General features: G+C 38.7%; 1 protein-coding gene across 1 annotated transcript; it reads right to left on the bottom strand.

The window, feature by feature from the left end:
* Positions 1 to 106: 106 nt before the first annotated feature.
* Positions 107 to 17,304, bottom strand: LOC119720136 (transcription factor COE3-like). Its single transcript, XM_038189691.1, has 7 exons — positions 17,224 to 17,304; positions 15,511 to 15,631; positions 12,231 to 12,361; positions 10,473 to 10,688; positions 10,150 to 10,345; positions 9,324 to 9,506; positions 107 to 7,003 (listed from the first exon to the last, which is right to left on the bottom strand). The coding sequence occupies exons 1-7, from the start codon at positions 17,236 to 17,238 to the stop codon at positions 6,711 to 6,713; spliced, it is 1,155 nt and encodes a 384-aa protein (XP_038045619.1). The 5' UTR covers positions 17,239 to 17,304; the 3' UTR covers positions 107 to 6,710.
* Between the last annotated feature and the right edge of the window lie 1,145 nt (positions 17,305 to 18,449).

Raw genomic sequence — 18,449 nt, 5'->3', positions numbered from 1 at the left:
TAGAAAAATACTCAAGGCTACAGCCTTGTATATTCTATTACTCAAAGTCATGAAAAAAAAATGCAACAATTTTCAAAAAGAAAAAAGAAACATTTGACACCCTAAATAGTCTCACTTATATTTCCTTTTTTATTAATATTTTCATCTTTAGAGAGCCAATCAAGACAATATAGTCACAATGAACAACAGAAACAGTTCAACCACAACAGCAATAGGCTACCTACACGTCAGCAACAAGATCAGTGTCCACAAGCATTTGTGGATGTCCACAAGTCTTTGTGGATGTAAATGTTTTCAGCAATATACCCATTGTGCATCACCTAATACAAGGTTGAGTCATAGAAATAGTGAACACAACAAAGTTGACCCAGAAAAACAGGAGTTCTTTGTTTCACGGCAGCAGAAATTTAAAAGAAACAGATAAGTCCAAATGCCACTCTATGCAAATTCATGACAATTTTTTTGTCAAAATCAATGTTTGCACAAAAGTCCTGTTACATGAACTCCATTCAAGTTAACATATACAACACTTAGTGGAACTTGTCAAATAAAATCTTTACAATTTTTCATCAATTTCTTTAAGTTTCGTGGGTTGTAACAGCTTGAAAAAGGACTCAATGATACATAAAGAAACCATGGTGTTTTCTAAGAAAGAATGTTTGTGGGTTTTAAAATACGGATTAGTTTTGTAACCTACGAAATCTCTTTTTGAACACATTGCAGCATAACTGACAATTTATACACCAAAAAAAATATCAAAGCACATTTTTTTTGCTCCGTTGATCCCTTTAACTAAAAATAATGTTTACATACACTGGCATTGATGTCTTGTAATTCCATAACATAATGTCCAGTCTTTATCACTGTTGTGGCTTGTTGTAAAGTGTCATACAGCAATTTTTGAATACATTATAATTTGTCATTTACAATCCGTGTCTCAACTTCTTCCATTTTACTGGACATGCTTCTGTTTACACAGAGAAAATAATTACTTTGGATAAAACTTTATAACTGACATGAATGCGTCTCCTTTCAAAATACAGAATGTGAAAGCCCATTACGTTTCGAAACATACATAAATTCAATTCTTCGAATACAATGTATTGACATGATCTGGTGTAGTCTGGGGGTGTTTTAAGCTGAATATTTTTCACGGTTATATAGTAACAAAGCTAATTCACAAGCTGAACAAAGGCTGTTTTTGTGTGTGTTTTTTTTCCACCCCCCAAAAAAACTCATTCCATTTCTTGTTTTTAATTGTTTTAAGTGCTAACTTGATCAGTCCTGCATTTTGGAAGAAAAAAAGCATCCCCAAAAACTTAATATAGTTTTAAGATTTTATAAAATCTTATCAAATACTGTATCTGGTTTGTCATGTTTTAAAACTTTTCTTCAAAAGAAACTCAGCTATATACACTCTTCTTTTTTTTTTTGGAACAAAAAATCTCTTTGATCGTTTTGTCCGAAGCTCTTTACACAGCGCTTAAGACACATAAATGTATGTGTCTTGGTACAAAAACAAAAACAGAAAAATGCACTTATATATAAATTTCCTTGTTTTATATACACACAAGAATAATAACGTGTTGAGAATGCACACTTTGTACATGTATGGGTTACACTGTCAGTTGTATGGACAATCCTAAAGTCTTTCTAGATTATAGCTCTTTCTCTCTTTAAAGTAGCTGTAAAACTGTAAAATAAATCATTTCAGATTTTTGTTTATATAAACAACGGTTATTTCTTTTACAATTTTGCTTCCACAAAAGCCTTCAACATGTTTTGAAATTACATGTAGCAGTTTAAGATAATATATGGAAGCAGACTGGTTGAGAAAAGTACCTTTGTGCATGTATGTTTAATTTCCTGGAAAAAAATCCCTCAAAACTTTTTAATCATGCCAATCAGAGAGGGCCAAAGACATAACCAGTAACCTTTTACTATCATTCTAAACATTTGTTTTGCGAAAATGTCATTTTTATATCCTTCTTCCAAATTTAAGTTTCAACGTGGTATCTAAACAGGCATGCAACTGGGAATTTTAAAAAACCGAGGAAACTCCAAATTACAAAACACTTTGTAAAGTATTTTTTAATTTGTAATGGCATTCATGAGAAGTAAAAAACGAGGAAATCAGCAGATCCAAGGAGAAGGTGCAAGCCTTTCTAAAGAATGGCTAAATAATTTTGTTCCGTTTGGATCAAAGTTTGATGAGTTTTCAGGCAAGAGCAAAAAATCACCTCTCATTCATGACTTCGGATGAAATAAAACAGATTATATTGAAATTACAATGCCAAATTTTGCTTTGGACATCCAGAATGCCCACACTAACCACTGATAATAATATTTCCTCATCTAAGAAGATGGGCAGACATATTATACAGCTCTGAAAAACAAAGTAATACACACTTACAGTCTTGTTCAAGCCACATATGACAGCTTTTTGCAATGAATACTTTTAGTCTCCTTAAGCATGACGAGGTTGAACACCTGATCAAGTTAAAGTAAAAAATAAAAAAAATCTTCATTTTTTTTTTAACTCTGAATTACCCATTAAAGTTGGACAAATACTCAATCTAGACAGCATAAATCAGAAAAAAAAGCATTGAACAGTCAGAAAAAAAGGACTGTTTTTGAGGTAAAAATGGTGAAATGATTCAAGGTACAGTATTCTACGACCGACCAAGGGCGTTAGATGGAGAAATTATAAAACTGTTCCCCTCGTCCAAACCTCTTCTCCAATTCAATAACAGCAAATGCGGAAATGCACATTCTAATATGACAGGTCTGAACACTTACAATCTAGTTGGAAAAATTACCCTTTTGCTAAGATTTGGCGTGATTGATACCAAAAATAATAGCCTGGATTCTCTAAATCCGCTATAAAAATCTAAGGTATACTTAAAAGCAATACACCCCAAATGGGTGAACCTCTTTTTGTTTTAAAATTCCACCTATAAGAGGTTTACGTACATGTACATGATCATCCTAAGTTGTTTCAGTTCCTACGCCAGTACAAAAATAACAGTGTTGGTTTTCCCCTTGCACAGCCTTAAACGTAACAAGCAAATATGTACAAAAGCAGCAAAAAGCTTGACGGTAAAAACCAGTACTGGGCTTCAGATAAAGCCCTAATCATTAATGAATTAAGATCTTGGCACCATACTTTTTATAATAATAATCATCTTAAATCATTATCGTCATAATCAATTTTTCTTCTGAATAAAAAACTTCCCTGTATATTTTCATTCAAGATGATAAAAGCTGTCCTAGTTAAAAAGACAAGGTGGCCTAAAATTTGATCTATTTTCTTGAAACAGAACCGAAATCTCCAGACTACTAGTAAACATACACAGATTTATAACATAACGTGACAGGACATTGACAAGTTTGTAAACTACTTTTGGCATTCGATTGTTGACCAGATCTTCACTTTTCATGGACTTTTAATCCAAAATGTATTCTCCAAGAACTATTCCTTCTCTCACAAGCAAATAATTTCAGAAATGCAGCTGAAGACATACAAGTAATACCACGGTTGTTTCCCCCACAGTTCAGTGTTTGAGAGCTAAATTTATGTGTTAGCGTCAGCGAGAGCTAGCATCCGCAAGAAACAAAACCTGTATTAAGAGCTTGATCTGGCATGGAACCCCTGACCTCCTACAGGCAAGATTGCATTAATAGGAGGCAGGAAGTAATCTGCAGACAGTCTCAAGATTTTTTTTAAGATGATGGCAGAGAGCTGCTCATAATGAGTTGCTGCTTGATTTTAAAGACCTTCAAATGTCCCCTGTGATTGGCCCATCACAAAATTTAAAAGACGTCACCTGTCTTCCCACAGACAGACAGTGTGATCGAGTGACCAACTGACAGACCAATTACTTGCTGGGACTTTCTATGTGTGTGCCATAGGTGTGTACACCGCATGTAGGTAGGGCAAAGGGTCCCCCTACTCCACAGAAAGATGGAGACATCATGGTTGATGACCCTGTGGGGTAAGGGACAGGGGGGTGACAGATGGGATGTCAGATGGAGAGAGAAAAGGGGAGAGAGACAAGACCTAGGGTAAGCTTCTCTGCTGATGAAAGCGCCGAATGTTTGTTTCATTACAGCAGTCACACCTGTATTGAGTGGTTAAAGAAGACAGGTGGCCGGAGTAGGGTAGTAGTAGGTGGCCATTATTATTGGCAGGTGTCCAGAAATGACACTCATAATGAGCAGGTGGTAACATTGAACAAGCGACCTAGCTAATTACTCGAGGCTTGGTAAAAGTTTTGTCAAAGAGGCCACTTGAACAGGTGTGACTACAATTCAAGAAACAATTTTGTTTTCATACATGTTGGATTCTGTCCTTTTCTTGGCTTGTTTGAGTGAAAAGCAATTTATATTTTTCAGATCTTTTACACAGGCTACCAGAATAAAATTACAGCAGATTTTTATACTTGAAGCAGTGCGAAAGACAGCAAAATGCGTGTCGAAAATTTCCCTCCATAAATGTTTCAGCTGGTTACTGTCATCAGAACCCTCCCATATATCACCAAATTATCCAGTCAGAGTCTGACTATTTCATTGTTTAGCGGTGTGTCGTGGGGGTGTCCCGAGCGGCGATAAATCTTAGGCTGGGCAACAAAGCAAGACATAGCTTGAAGAGATGACTCACAATCTACTACAAATGTTCAAGTCTCTCTGGTATAATGGCCTCATGCAAGCGACCGTGCCTTGAAATGCTGCGTAATGCTTCAACTACAGGCTCAAGAACAGTCCAGGCAGTAATGACTACCTTCTTAAGCTCCTGTATTTCCTGATCTTGTTTTGCTGAACCTCAGTTGAACTCATAAATTAAATACAATGATGCAACCTCCATGAAAATGTAGTTCCCAAAGAGTGTGCTTCTTTCATGTTTAAATTTAGACTGTACTACTTGGATCTTTTAGTCTTATCTTCCAAATTTTCACAGCAATTGACAAACAAAAAATATTCTTTTATTTTTGTTGGCTGTTGATGTTCAATGCCGTCTATTCCATAGATCTTGCCAACTGCACGCATTCATGTCCTATAATTCTCCCCGGGGACATGTGATAGTTAAATATCAATTCAGATTGGATTGAAGTCGCACAATTGGAATTATACGATTGCAAAGCAGACGTCAAAATGCCAAGTGGAGATAGGAACAAAAGGACAAAGGAATGCACAGTAATCTGGCATTGTCATCTTATCCTTCGCCGACTACAATTTTTTTTTTTTTTTGGACTCTGAATGGAAATGATTGGCCTTCAGAGAGGCATGACGAGTCCTTGCCTGCAAATCAAGGGTAAATAATAAACACGCTAATCCAATTACAGGAAGGCCTGTTTTTCTCAATGACTATGCGGGGTTTTCTTGTGCGGAAATGGGTGAAATGGACACGGAACAAAAGGCCGACGTTATTAGAGACAAGATTTGCTTGTTTTCTGTGGCAGAAATTATTGTATGGGCTGTACGTCTTTTTGACGTAAAGGGTTAGGATTTGAAAGGCTGGAGGAATCGCCAAGGTAATGTGATCAATTTAGCTGGAGAACTACTCTGGGTTGGCGAGGAGTAGGGTACAATACGATTATCAGACTCTGTATTATTGGCAAGTACGCTTAATGGCTATTACTCATTGTGCAGCGTTAAAACGGAAGCTTTATAACGTCATTGTCAAGCGCCTTGAAGTTCTAATCAAATGCACTCAAAGATGTAACTTTGTATTAAAAACAGAATCTTCAACTAAACTTGAGACAATGCTGCAACATATACTGAGGACAATTACTGGCAAACTTTGGCATGATTTTATGAAACATTTAAACTGGTAGCCTTGTGGAATTTTGATTCAAAGTCAAACTTTCAAATGTCAAAATAAATAAGGATTGAAATGCTTTTCAAAGTACAGGTACATTTCATGGAATAAATAAAGAAAGAGAAATTTGAATTATTTATGATTAGTCGAGTGAATCAGCTTTATATCTAATGAGTTAGTTGCAGAGATATATCGAGACAACTACAAGGGGAAGTAGGCCAGGGAACCATGCAGTTCATGAAGGAATACAGGGCATAATTTTTGCTGGAAAAGTTGAAGAATCGGTACAATTGATGTCATCTTCCAATTAATCTTCCAATTAACGTGAACATGTTGACAACTAGATGAAAAAAATAATAATAAATGATTGTAGAATAATTGGAACAGTAAACGAACTTCAAATAAAAGTAGACGTTGTCGAATGTAAAAATGAGTCAATCAAAGGATTTAAACGGCTTGATCAATAATCAATAATCAATCAATTGATTGATATCAGATATTGATGAGCAGAGAGACATTGAGAGGTGAGGTGGTGGGTTTGTTGGCATGGCAACAGTCATCAAAGAGTGGCAGGATGAATGGATGGAGAGTGCAAGATATTAGCGACAGAGAGAAACGAAGCATGCATAAAATTAGATGAAAATAGAAATAGAATGATTTGACTTTGGGTTAGTTAAAGATAGAAATAGAATGATTTCACTTGGCAAGTAAAGCATGAATGAAAGGAAAAAGAAAAGCAAATACTGCAGGGAACATTGATTGGGTTAGCAGCAATGGTAGAGGCTGGAACGAACAGAATGTTTGTACTGAGAATGAGGTGTGGGGGGGGGGGGGGTGTGAGGGGAGGGGGGAGAGAGGGGGAGGGGTCAAAAAGCAAGCGCAGGGAGTAGAGTCATGCCCAAACCCACCACCCACCTTGTGTCTCACGCTCACCTGACGTCCCCCCCATAGGACCAGCCAAACCGGCCGGTCCCGTACCAGGGGAGGGACTACCGGAGGGACCGCAACGCACCACGGGGGCAAACGCACTCTTCTGCTTAACGGCAGTGATCATGTTGGCTGGAGAGAAGGAGAATAGACCAGGCGAGGCCGAGGCTGTGCGATGGGAGGCGGAACCCCCAGTCCCGTTACTGCTGGGAGGGGGGTGGGTAGGTAGTGACGATGGAGAAGAGGAAGGGACGGCAGCTAACGGACAAACAAAATGAATCCATCAAAGCAAAAAAAAAAAAGGAAAATAACTAAGAGTGCATGATGCAGATTTGAAGACGATGATGTGTATAGGTGTGTGATTCTAAGGTGATCTCTACACAGCTTTAAAGCCTAGAGTCCGTTTTGAATGGATGTCTATGCTGAGAGGCTGGCTTGTATAATTTCATTTTGAAATCTCTTAGGAAATCCAGCTTGCAACCCATAACCAACGGTTGGGAGTATCGCTGGAAAATTGTCAATGAGACAGCTACTGTGGAGTTATTATACCTGTTGGCGACACAGTCTAAGAAAAAAGCACAGCTACAAAATTGAAGTCTGTGATTGTGAGTGAGCTTACACCAAGCTGAATTTCTTTTTTTTTCTTCTTTCCTTTTTAAAGCTTTTTCACTGGGACGTGTTTTTTCGGCCATTTACCGAGCTCACGTGCGACGGTGCACAATGCTGACTGAGGCTGATTGCTTAATGTGACTGTTCAAGAGTACGACTTGACGTGCCAAGAGGGATGTTGGGAGACCAGAGGGAATAGTCACAAGTCCCTGCCGTGCCACAAAACCTGTCAAATTCATCAAATTATACCCGTCAAAAGTCCCTCCATCCGTGCAATTAGCCGGCCCATTTCTTGAGAAAATCTTATAAAGTCGTTGTTGGAAAACTCTGCAAATTGCACATTATGCATAGGACCTGTTGTATACCGGCCCGGGTTGTTTTGTCAAATTGTACGGATGAATGTGGCATTAAACTTACAGTCTCTGACAGTCGGGACTTGTAACAGGGAGAAGAGAAAAAAATTGAAAGCAATATCCGAAATTATGAGATTAACAAGTGGAGTTTGAAAGTAGCCTTAGGCAGGCGAGAACTCAGTGAATAGGGAGTATTGTGTAGCGAGGCTACTGGGGCCTACACAAGGAGACGGGAGACTACACCACAAAAAGAAACCTCTCTCTCATTTTGTACTCGGAGAATACTTAGCTTAGGAAAAAAATCCTTGAGGCAAAGTTATTTGTCACTCAGTGTCCCAGAGCAACTTTGCTCTTGCTTTGGGAAACAAAATGCAATCAGTAGAACGTACAAACTGCACGATTGTAAGCCAATTTTTTTCTATTAGTGCGATATGGATTATTTCCGTACTGCTTCATGCCTTGATAAGTTCTTCAAAGATGCTACTCTGCAGATTAAAAAACTATTTTGGACTTTTTTGAAATTTTGGCGTTTCCTTAATTTTTATTTTTTTTCGTGCAAAGATCTGGTCAACTTGTATCACTATAGACGCTACTCAAAATAATCATTAAACCGCTGTATTTGTACATTTAAAATGACAGCCCTACTTTCGACTTGTAACATTTAAAACAATTATATGCATTTGTTCAAATATGATATCATCTTTTCCCACAGTTCAATCTAGGGATATATCATTTTTTTTTTTACACATCAGTAACAAACATTAATGAAGAACAACGAATTTGGTCATTTATTTGCACACCGTAAATACAAAACAATCTATTCTGTCCCTGATAGATTCAGGGGGCAGAAAAACTTGCGTCATTTACCCTGTATTGATAAGTAATTGAGATGACAAACACATCCCACTGCCACATGTACAAAAGTAGATACAGTTTTATCTAAATCTAGTTCAAATTGGTTGAAACCAGTTGATACTAGACTTTGAAAAGAATGAGGGTTGATTCATCATCGAGTTCAAAATACAAGAATTCTGAACATCAACTTTGATTCAAGATTTCTCTTAATAGTATGATTAACGACAAAAATACTCAGCCCATCATGTTGAGTTAAATTAAACTTGATCAGTCCTTTCCTCTTTCAATATTTCCAACCAAATTTCAACTTTCTAACTGCAAGTCTAGCACCTATTGGTCTCAACCATCTTCATGCCTAGTGACAGAAAGGAACCAGTCTCTCAACCTCTCGGCTACAGAGATTGGTGGCAAGTCCTATATCTTACATCTACAGACACAAACTATCAGACATCGTCTTGATGAAGCAGAGTTGTACTCATCTTGCTCGTACTCGAGTACTTTTTTTTCTGGACTACTCACGTCATGTACTCATTCTTGTCAGTGTGTACTAAGTACTCGATTTGGTAGTACTCATATCAGTACTCACAAGTCATTAACTCGTACTTAGTTTTAAACTCAACGATTGACATATCACAAGAAGGTACATGTACTTGTAGATAAAGTACTTAAACTCATGCTTGACAAAAAGTACCCGAGAACAAGTCTTTGGAGGAGTGGGTTTTTGAGTGACTAATGCAAGAGAAGACCACGACAGTACTTACTGGCGGTTCCGTTGAAGAGACTTGGTGAGGATGGGATGGTCATGTTGGAGAGATTACTGGCGCTGGCGTAGCCATTCATACTGGAGTAAGACCCTGTGCTTCCGTTACTACTATGAGGTGTGGAGATACCGGAGGAGTACCCGCGGGGGGATAATGCACTGCTGGGTTGAACGCGGGAAAAACCTGTGGAAAACATGGCAGGACAAAGGAAGACTTGATCACCAAAGTGTACTTTCAAGAAAGTTTCTTGAAAAAACACAAGCTTTTGAAACTGCAATTTCACCTCCAAATATGTCAAAGTTTAGAGTGTTTTCATCAAAGAGAAGCTAACCCATCATTTCAAGGCCCCCCCCCCCCAACCTTGACTCCAATTCATTCAACTTAACTTCACACCTTGCCCAATCTCCTTGAGAAATATGACACACTTCCAGAACTGATGTCTTCCATCACGCCTACAAAGTGAGCAACCAGGACTGTTGCTCACTTTGTAGATGTGATGGTAATCTGGGTCACCAATAAAGGGTCGCAGGTACAGGTGGGGGGGGGGGGGTGACCAGGAACTCTGTGCTTTTTGATAAAAGAACATTGATTGATTTTAAAGTGAAAAAGTCAAAATAAAAAACAAATGTTAAAACAGAATTTTTCAGTCCAAGCTCCCTTCTATGGGCTGGCTGATTCAAACATGAATCAGTCTAGTTTAAACATGCCCGATTATCATCATGATTTGATCAGAATTAGTAAGTTATTTCTCAACCAAAAATATGGAGCTCCGAATGTCTCCCGAAAGGAAACAAGTATGAGATGATTGAAGGTTTTCTTATCTTACCTGACTGTTGTTCACTTCCGCTTCCATCGTGTTCACCGAGAGACAGTTGACTACTGAAGGAGTTCATAGGAACCAGACCACCAGTTCCGCTGGAGTTGTTGATGGCCGGTGAGCGAGGGGCAGGAATCGGGACCTGATTGCGAGGCATTCCATACAGGACCTCCGCTAAATCTGCTGCTCGCTTCAGAATTATCTCCTGTAAGAACAAGATTAGACAATTGAAAAATAAAAGAGTAGAATTGACAGTCAGAACTTTAATGAACGATTATTAAAATTCTATGATTCGGTAGCAGAAACTAACTGAACGTCACAAGATTGCTAACCTTAGGAAGCCTGTCTCCGTCACCAGGGTGTCTGGGAACCAGTTTGCTGAGTCGCTGGAAACCGTAATCAATGGTGGGTTCTGTGAGAGAGACGTATACGAATCGTCCCGGAGCACCCTTACAGAATTGCTTGGATTTGTAGGATAGGGTGACCTCCACTACCCCAGGGATGTGCCTGGGTGGGGTCTGGACTCTGATGGCATGGGCGGTGATCAGCTACAAAACAAAAGGAATTATGGGTGCGTCAGTCGGCTTATTCAAACAAAACAGCCCACAACCTTTTTAGCAGTGGCCAGATGCAGTCAGAACGATAATGCTCCGAAGGACGGCAGAGAGCCAGCATTTTAAACTTCTGTTTTCTAAAAATTAAAAAGTTAAAAGTAACAGTTCTTAAATCAGATCTAACAGTTTTGATAATCTTCAGTAGTTTTTGTACCAGTATGACACTTTGTGGAACATTTCAGTATTGGCTAAAAACAAAAATTGGTGTAAAGACTCAAGGAAACAAACAAAATCTAAAGATGAATGGCCACTTTTGGCGATGCAAAGTCAAACTTTCTTGATCGGAAGTTAAATCCCAAGAAGTTAAATCCCAAGTTGAAACGCTACTTTCCCAATCTCCTCGTTCCTTCCTAAACACAAAAGGGCTTTGTCTGTAAAGTAGGGCTTGATGCTTAACCAAAATGAGAAAAAGCAGAGTTCAAAGCCCAGGAATCGCTCATTTAAGAACTCTTCATTCTCATCAATGACTTAGCAATTCCTGGATGAATAATATGTAATTCCCTATGTCCCTCCAACTTCACCTCATCAAACCAACAAGTAGGCCAGCTTCAGGATTAGATTCCAACTATTAAACTGTTACTAGGCACAACAACAATTCGGGACAATCAAGATTTTTTTGTTCCTGCCAACAAAGACAAGTCTTTTGATAATCCAGCTTCATATTTTTAAGTACCAAGATGATTAACGATTTGGGCACAATGGTCCTGCAGAAAAGAACCCCATGATGATCAGAGTATAAATTCTTTCTTTTACTCTTTTCCTTTTTAAGATTTTGTCAGAAGAGAAGACAACATCCCATCCTTGGAGAAATCTCTCCAAACTCGACTTTCAATTAAGTCCTGGCATGTAAGAGCAAAAGCCTCAGGCAAAAACATGTCTGAATGAGAAACTCAGATTTTTATAACGGACGTCAACCTTAGTAATCTTCACCCAAGCGACGATAGACAATAGTACAAATGTAATGCAATTCCTTGTGGAGGGGAAACAGGAACAAATTTGTCAGATTTCTTCTCCTATTGATGGTGAAGTTTAAGAACCAATCCACACGCAGTTATTGTTGCTATAGTTCTTTGACTTGATCTTCAATGACGACTTTTTTAAACCACAGAAAACCTTCCACAGCTTTTTTCATCTCCTGCATTTTTCAGCTCGTGAGTCTCCATCTTATTTTCTGTTGTCACTCTCTTCTCTTTATTGCAGCGGTAAAAAGACCTTTTTTGGCATCATTTGGGAATACATAGTGCAAAACTTATCTAGCATTCAAACTTATCCGTTAAATCTTCGGGGGAAATACCTATTTCTACAAGTTTGAACCTGAACTGCCTGAGGATAAGTACATATAGGCGAACAACTACGAATCACATCAGAGTAAAGTCAGGACAGTGATAATAATAAAACTACAAAGTAACAGGAAAACTGACAACATAATGCAGCAACTAGAACAAAGTAATCAACATGAAACCCAATCAAACTCACCTCACTCCATACAATCATGGTACCGAAGACGACTTGAAGTCCATCAAAGAAGTTTTCCCCAACGATGATGACAGTGGATCCGCCAGTTGTCCAACCTTCGCTGGGACTGATGGCTTTGATGCATGGTGTAGCTAGGATAAGAGGATATCAGCAGAATTGGAAATGTTGTTGTAACATATTAATCGTTAAAGATGAGGCTCTGATATTTTGATTCTTCCCAAACCAAGTGTCTATGTTCGAGAGGAACACACCTAAATCTGGCCCATGGTGGAAATGTCACTAGAAAGTCCCCTCTTAATGTTTTACTTTTTTTTGCAAACCGAGGAAGCCATTTTTTATGGAGACAATTATGAAATTCTTCAATTATTGATTTTTACTGATTTCGTTTATTAATTGATTTAATATCAAGCAGAAAATACGGAATATTTAAAGGAAAACATGACATCCACTTGACGATCAACAGAATTTGGCAGAAAGTTTCCAATAAATGGAATTAGGAATTACAATACCATTTATGAAAAACTGGTTGAACGAAAGAACGGTCAGGTTGAAACTATAGTTTGGATGGACACCTATTCTTGGGCTCCTATTAAAGGCAGAGGAGCCTGCAGGACTATAGCTAACCAAAACCCACTAACTCTATCCCATAATACCAAGGAAGATATTCTTATCAAGCTGAATGCCCCAAAATAAAATGCCAAATGTTTCCAAAATCAAATACTGAAAGTTTGGCATGATTTAATTTTTAAAATACTTTTGAGCCAAATCTGACTAAAATTTTGGGTCTAGATGACTGGATTTGGGTCTGGATTTACTGTTACCACAGGTGTCTGATCTGTAATCCTAAGGTCTGACTGAGTACTACAACACCTGTCAGTGAGGATAAACAAGGATATAATCTTGACATCTCAATCAAACCATCCAACAGTCAGCTACACAACCGCCGAATGTTCTCAAAACTAGAAGGTTTAGACAAATGCGCATTCTGATGAATTCAAGACATTTCAAGTCGGTTATTGAGACCAATTTTACCATTGAATTCAGTCATGGTTCCAATCAAAAAAAATGTCAATCAAAAAAATTTTTTTACAAGGTATTCACAATGATATAATATGCATTCATATACATGTAGATAGGCAATGACAATTATTGTTATTGCATTCCAAGGATTTTGACCAACAATGGGCATATGAAATAAAGATGTCGAGCCAAACCATCACAAAATTAAGAAGTAAATCTTGTGCCATTATTAAATTAAGACAATTGTGTGCATTTCATTTTGCCTCTTTTTAAGTTGACTATCTGAATACGTCCTACTTTCAATTTTCTTCTAATGAAAAAAAAACATTAGTAACTGAAACATTTCTTCAGTTTTCCTGGCTATTTTGGACAGTGTCTCTTCAGTTCCACAGTGGAGTGTTTACCAAAGATCTTTCTTGAATGCACGGTGTCAACATTTGTCCAGTAAAGACTCTTACAACTCCCAAACACATAACATGACATCAACCACAGAGAAGGACGTAAACAGTTTAGTTTCTAGTCAGAGGAGATGAGTTCCCTGAAGCGCCGGTTTTTCTTTTCCCTTTTTTTCTTTCTTTCAATTTGTTATTTCATTGTATCACGGATGCTTTTGCAGATCGCTCCCCGTGGCATCCAAAACAAGCAACCCAACAATGACTCGGGGCAGTGCTGGTATTTTTTATCCAAGGCCGAGGGGATGAATCACTAGCGATTTGCCGCACTTTGATAAAGTGTCCGACTGGACAATGGCTTCCAACGGTGGGTGATCTCCCAACAAAACACGGCTCATCATTACTACTCCTCCTGCCTATTGTTGACAGGATTTTCTAATCTTGGTGTAACTTGCCGTCTTAACAATGGGCTAAGAGATGGACCCCAGGTCTCAAACTGTTAGTCTTGGTGAAGGACCCTGGTAAGCATTTGATTTATGACCCACATCACAGGTCAACGCACCAAACTTTAAAGACTGTTCAGAGATGATTTAAGCAAACACTAATGATAATGATGATGATTGATTTGTGGCGTATGTGTTAAAGAAGACTTAGATTTGCCGTAAAGCTTGAAAAATGACTGTCGTGTGAACAAAACTTGCCAGGCCACTGAACTCTGCCGATACCTTGCGTGTAGGACAACTTTCATCTTAGACACAAACACCCCTCAGGTGAACTCTTCTAAACGGAGGCCATGTTTCTAGTTTAACCCAACTTTGCTTCGTAAGTTCTGAAGTATGAAATGAGTTGTTCAAAATGACGAGGCCTTTAATAGACAGACTAATCCTCAGTTTGTTTTCATTTCACACTTTTCAACTCCATCTACTGACCTCACCTTCTGCCATTACTTGTAAAAATTTGCAGCCGCTGACAGCTAAATAATACGAACAAACAGCGCAGGTGTCGATGCCCCAATTCCGACCCATAAATTTCCCCTCTTCACACAGACGCGAGTAATCCGCCCAATCCTCTTTAATTAAGTCCCGTCTCAAACCGTTTCGAGTCACCGACTTCTACATCTGCGTTGCATCTGTGAGTGTCTGCATACGAGGGCGTGAATATGTACCAAGAAACGCTACGGTTACCTGGTTTACAAAGCGGTCTGGTGATTTTCATATGTTGCCCGGGTTGTAACAAGTGATACGTAACCAGGTTTTTCTGGTCCAAATTGCCGCACGATGATTGTGTGATCAGAGAGACGTGTAAGGAGCCTGTCCAGTATGCATGATATGGTCAGAGAGGCAATAAATTGAGGACTGATGTCTGGGAATTATCAGACCTACAGCTTACTCCCATTAACAAGTACTCCCAGGACAGCAATCATCTTCCCAAGTAACATATTCGCTTCTTTACCATCAAGTGTAAAGAACAGGCTGTCGTCAAAAATAACATTTTTAAAAACATCTACAGTAAAGAATTTACTAAATGCAAACAACTGCAATTGAAAACAGACCACTTCAGGAACTTCATTTTTCATTTCTATATAGCTTTCAACTTTATGTATAAAACTATTTCAATGCTACTGAATGTCATTTGGCGATACTTCATCAAAAAATCAAAACATTTGTTCTTTTCTTTCTTAAATGAGTTAGTATGCAATTGAGTGAATTTATCTGTTCATGTTTGAAATTGAGACACTCCTAAGAAAGATAAATTTGAACAGTTTCAAATTTCTTTTGACAGAACAATTGTAAAAACAATTGAATTCACAGACTGTGCAAAGACAAATACAGTACAAGACTCTGATAATGAAATCTAGATTGTCTTACCTCCCTCTGAAGGATCAAGCCTCCGTGCTCGACGGCCATGTTTGGAGTTGTTGTGAACAAACATGTTGTCAGAGACGGCCAAGACATGGCCATCCACATTGGGCGTGGTTGAAATGACAACCTACAGTGGATGAATATGAGGAACATAAGACATAGGGACATACCTTTATCATGAAAGTGCGCAATGTTGGTTAAACTTGTTCAAGTTGCAAACAGTTTTAAAAGACCTTTAATTTCTTGTATTCCTTTTACGGCCAACAGATATGACAATGACTAAAACATGGCGTGATGATTTTAAATATCACTTTATACTTTTATCAGTTGATGTTTGTGATAACAAGACAGTGATTCAGGTTTCAGAGTTTTTAGCCATTTCAAAGATTAGGTTCATTCTAATTTAAAGGAAAACACAAAGTCAATTTAACACAATTTTAAACTCTAAATTTCTTATTTATACAAATCTTCTTGAATAAAAGTACACTGAAACGGGGCTGAACCTTTGCCCGCCATATCTCTACTGGCTATTTTTTTGTCCAAACAGATCCATATCTTTTTGATGAATGTTGATATTCCTTTACCCACAGGAGACGTCATTTCACCCTCGGTTCCTGGAGTTTAGAGGAATTTAACTCCCCTCCATTTCTGGCTCGGGTTAATTCCATTTCAACCGAACACAATAGGTGTACTTATTCTGAATTGAGATGTCTTCCGACTATATCAACCCCCCTTGGTGCGGCACTGGTTGTGATATGAGAAGACGTAACACACCAGGGTACAGGGACCTATTGCTGGAAGGCCTACATGTTTTTCCTTAATAACAGGGCTAAGCCCGATCATAGCGCAACGCGGCCAGCTTTCACACTCTGGCTAATCCAGCACTCACGCCTTTTTTTTTTCCTCCACTGTTTTCCTTTTTTTGGTCAGGGGACGGTTTCATGTTCTATTTCCCTTGACTTGCCACCCGATACTCACAACAAGTTAGCGGGGTCGTCAGAGCAAATACGTCTGATTGGCAGTCCATAAGGCACTCGGAGGGAATCGATAGTTTTCTACTGACAAGATGGCCGTACTTGACTCATCAAACCAAAGAGATATTCTTCTCACTTATCGTCAACACTGGACATCTCACAGTCTCTTAAGAAATCTTTACTAGCTCCGATTCGATCACCAATTTCGCCGAATAGCCAAAATGGACCCAGTGTGCAAGGATCACTTCTAATCAATTTTCAGTTTCGCCGTAGTTTTTTTTTCTTTCTTTTTTTAATTCCTCGTAACCACTCTTCAATTCTCCAGCCCTGACATCCGGCTATGACCAAGTACACACTTCTTAAAGACCTCAGACCGAACCCCGAAGAATAAGACAAAAACAATTACAAGTCCTTAGTGCTTATATATTCCAAGCCGTATTCTTTTGTTTGTGTAGCTACCGCAAGGAATGGGCTATTGATTGTGGGCCACTTATAAATCCAGCATCGATTTCAGAGCGCCCCTTTTCAAAACAAATCCTGCACTTCCTATTTTTCCTGCTTGTGGAGTAGCGCTCATGCAACCACATGCTTAGAAGCGAGTTGTGTGTTGACATAGGAGAGCGGGGAAGGATGGGCACGAAGGAAGATGGGCAGTGGATGAGGAGAAGCGAGGCACAGGGAGGAGGGTTCTGTAATGGTGTCTGGTGCATCGATCGCCAGACGGCACGGTAGCCCCATGCCTTACCTGAAACCGTCGCATGTCCCTTGGGTTTCCAGCATTCTTCAAGCAGTTTTGGTTGCACTTGAGGAAAAACTTCAAGAAGAACCTGCAGAAGGAGTGGGTAAAATGAAAACAAAGGATGCTTTTTTGAAATACCAATGAACTCAAAAAGAGCAAATATTGCTGTTTCAGAGAAATAAACACAGGAATGAAAGTTTCTGATTTTAATGATTTAAATTCTCATCTGTTAACCATCTCTCATCACTTTGATTTGTTTTTGTAGACAGAGACAACAATCTTTAACTGAGCAATCAAGTGAGGTTAAGACATTAAATCCTTAAATAAATTTTAATTCTGAGCCGCATTGAAAAGACGCCACCAAAAAGAACACATGACCTGTCTCCCCTAAACACTTGGTGCCCCAACCCTAAGGTAATTGACCCCTTCTGTATCCTACCTTACCCCCTTCCTTCCCCCCTTAGCACCTAGGGTTAGACTCCAGCATAGTGATACAGCAAGACTAGAGTGGTAGGTGACGATACAGGAGGGTTAGTGTATGGGTTATAACTAGGCAAATTGGCCTAATTGGAGTTGACACCATTTTGGAGTGGACTTATAGCCACATCATAATCTGTGTCCGACGACATTTAATAGAGAAGGAATCTCATAGATTGGGGGAGGGTCCCTGTGGGTAGGATCTCAAGGCCCGGGCATTGCCCCCTCAAGAAACACCCAACTCTCCCACAACCTGCTGGCTGAGATAACAAGACACAAAACCCTGCCGAAAATAAAAACGTTTGGCACAAAAATATTGTTGGAAAGTTTCCATTTTGAGAGGATCTGTTGCAATGCCAATCCCCAAACCCTAAGTAGGACACTATGCTTTACAAGACAGCACTAAAATTTGACTAAAAACTTCAGTTAGTGTATGTATCCCACAGTAAATTTCCAACAACTATGAAAAATCATATCTGATGTAAACAAAAATTCAAATAAATTACTCACTATATTCTATGCATGTTTTCATCAGTATTTCACAATTTTTTGAGGTATAGAAGCTAACGTCTTACGACACTAACTTTATTTTTCTTTTAAACCACAATTATAATGTGAAGCTTTGTACCAAATTCAACGGAAAAGTTTTGATCAACATTTCTAATGACAAGAGGGGCCAATTACCAATGAGGACTACCACAATGATAAGTAAATAATAAATGTGAAGGAAATGAGTAGGTAAACATGAAAACCAC

This window comes from Patiria miniata, unplaced genomic scaffold (assembly GCF_015706575.1).
Source record: "Patiria miniata isolate m_02_andy unplaced genomic scaffold, ASM1570657v1 HiC_scaffold_9, whole genome shotgun sequence".
NCBI classification, from domain to species: Eukaryota; Metazoa; Echinodermata; class Asteroidea; order Valvatida; family Asterinidae; genus Patiria; species Patiria miniata.
The sequence above is the reverse complement of the archived record's forward strand: the minus strand, read 5'-3'. Positions and strand labels throughout refer to the sequence as shown.

What these genes read in the sequence shown, in the direction of transcription:
- LOC119720136 (XM_038189691.1), bottom strand. An exon ending in CCATGATTGTATGGAGTGAG is followed by an intron (nt 10,689 to 12,230) that starts GTGAGTTTGATT and finishes TTTGTTTTGTAG; the next exon opens with CTGATCACCGCCCATGCCAT. An exon ending in TCTCTTCAACGGAACCGCCA is followed by an intron (nt 7,004 to 9,323) that starts GTAAGTACTGTC and finishes TTTGTCCGTTAG; the next exon opens with CTGCCGTCCCTTCCTCTTCT.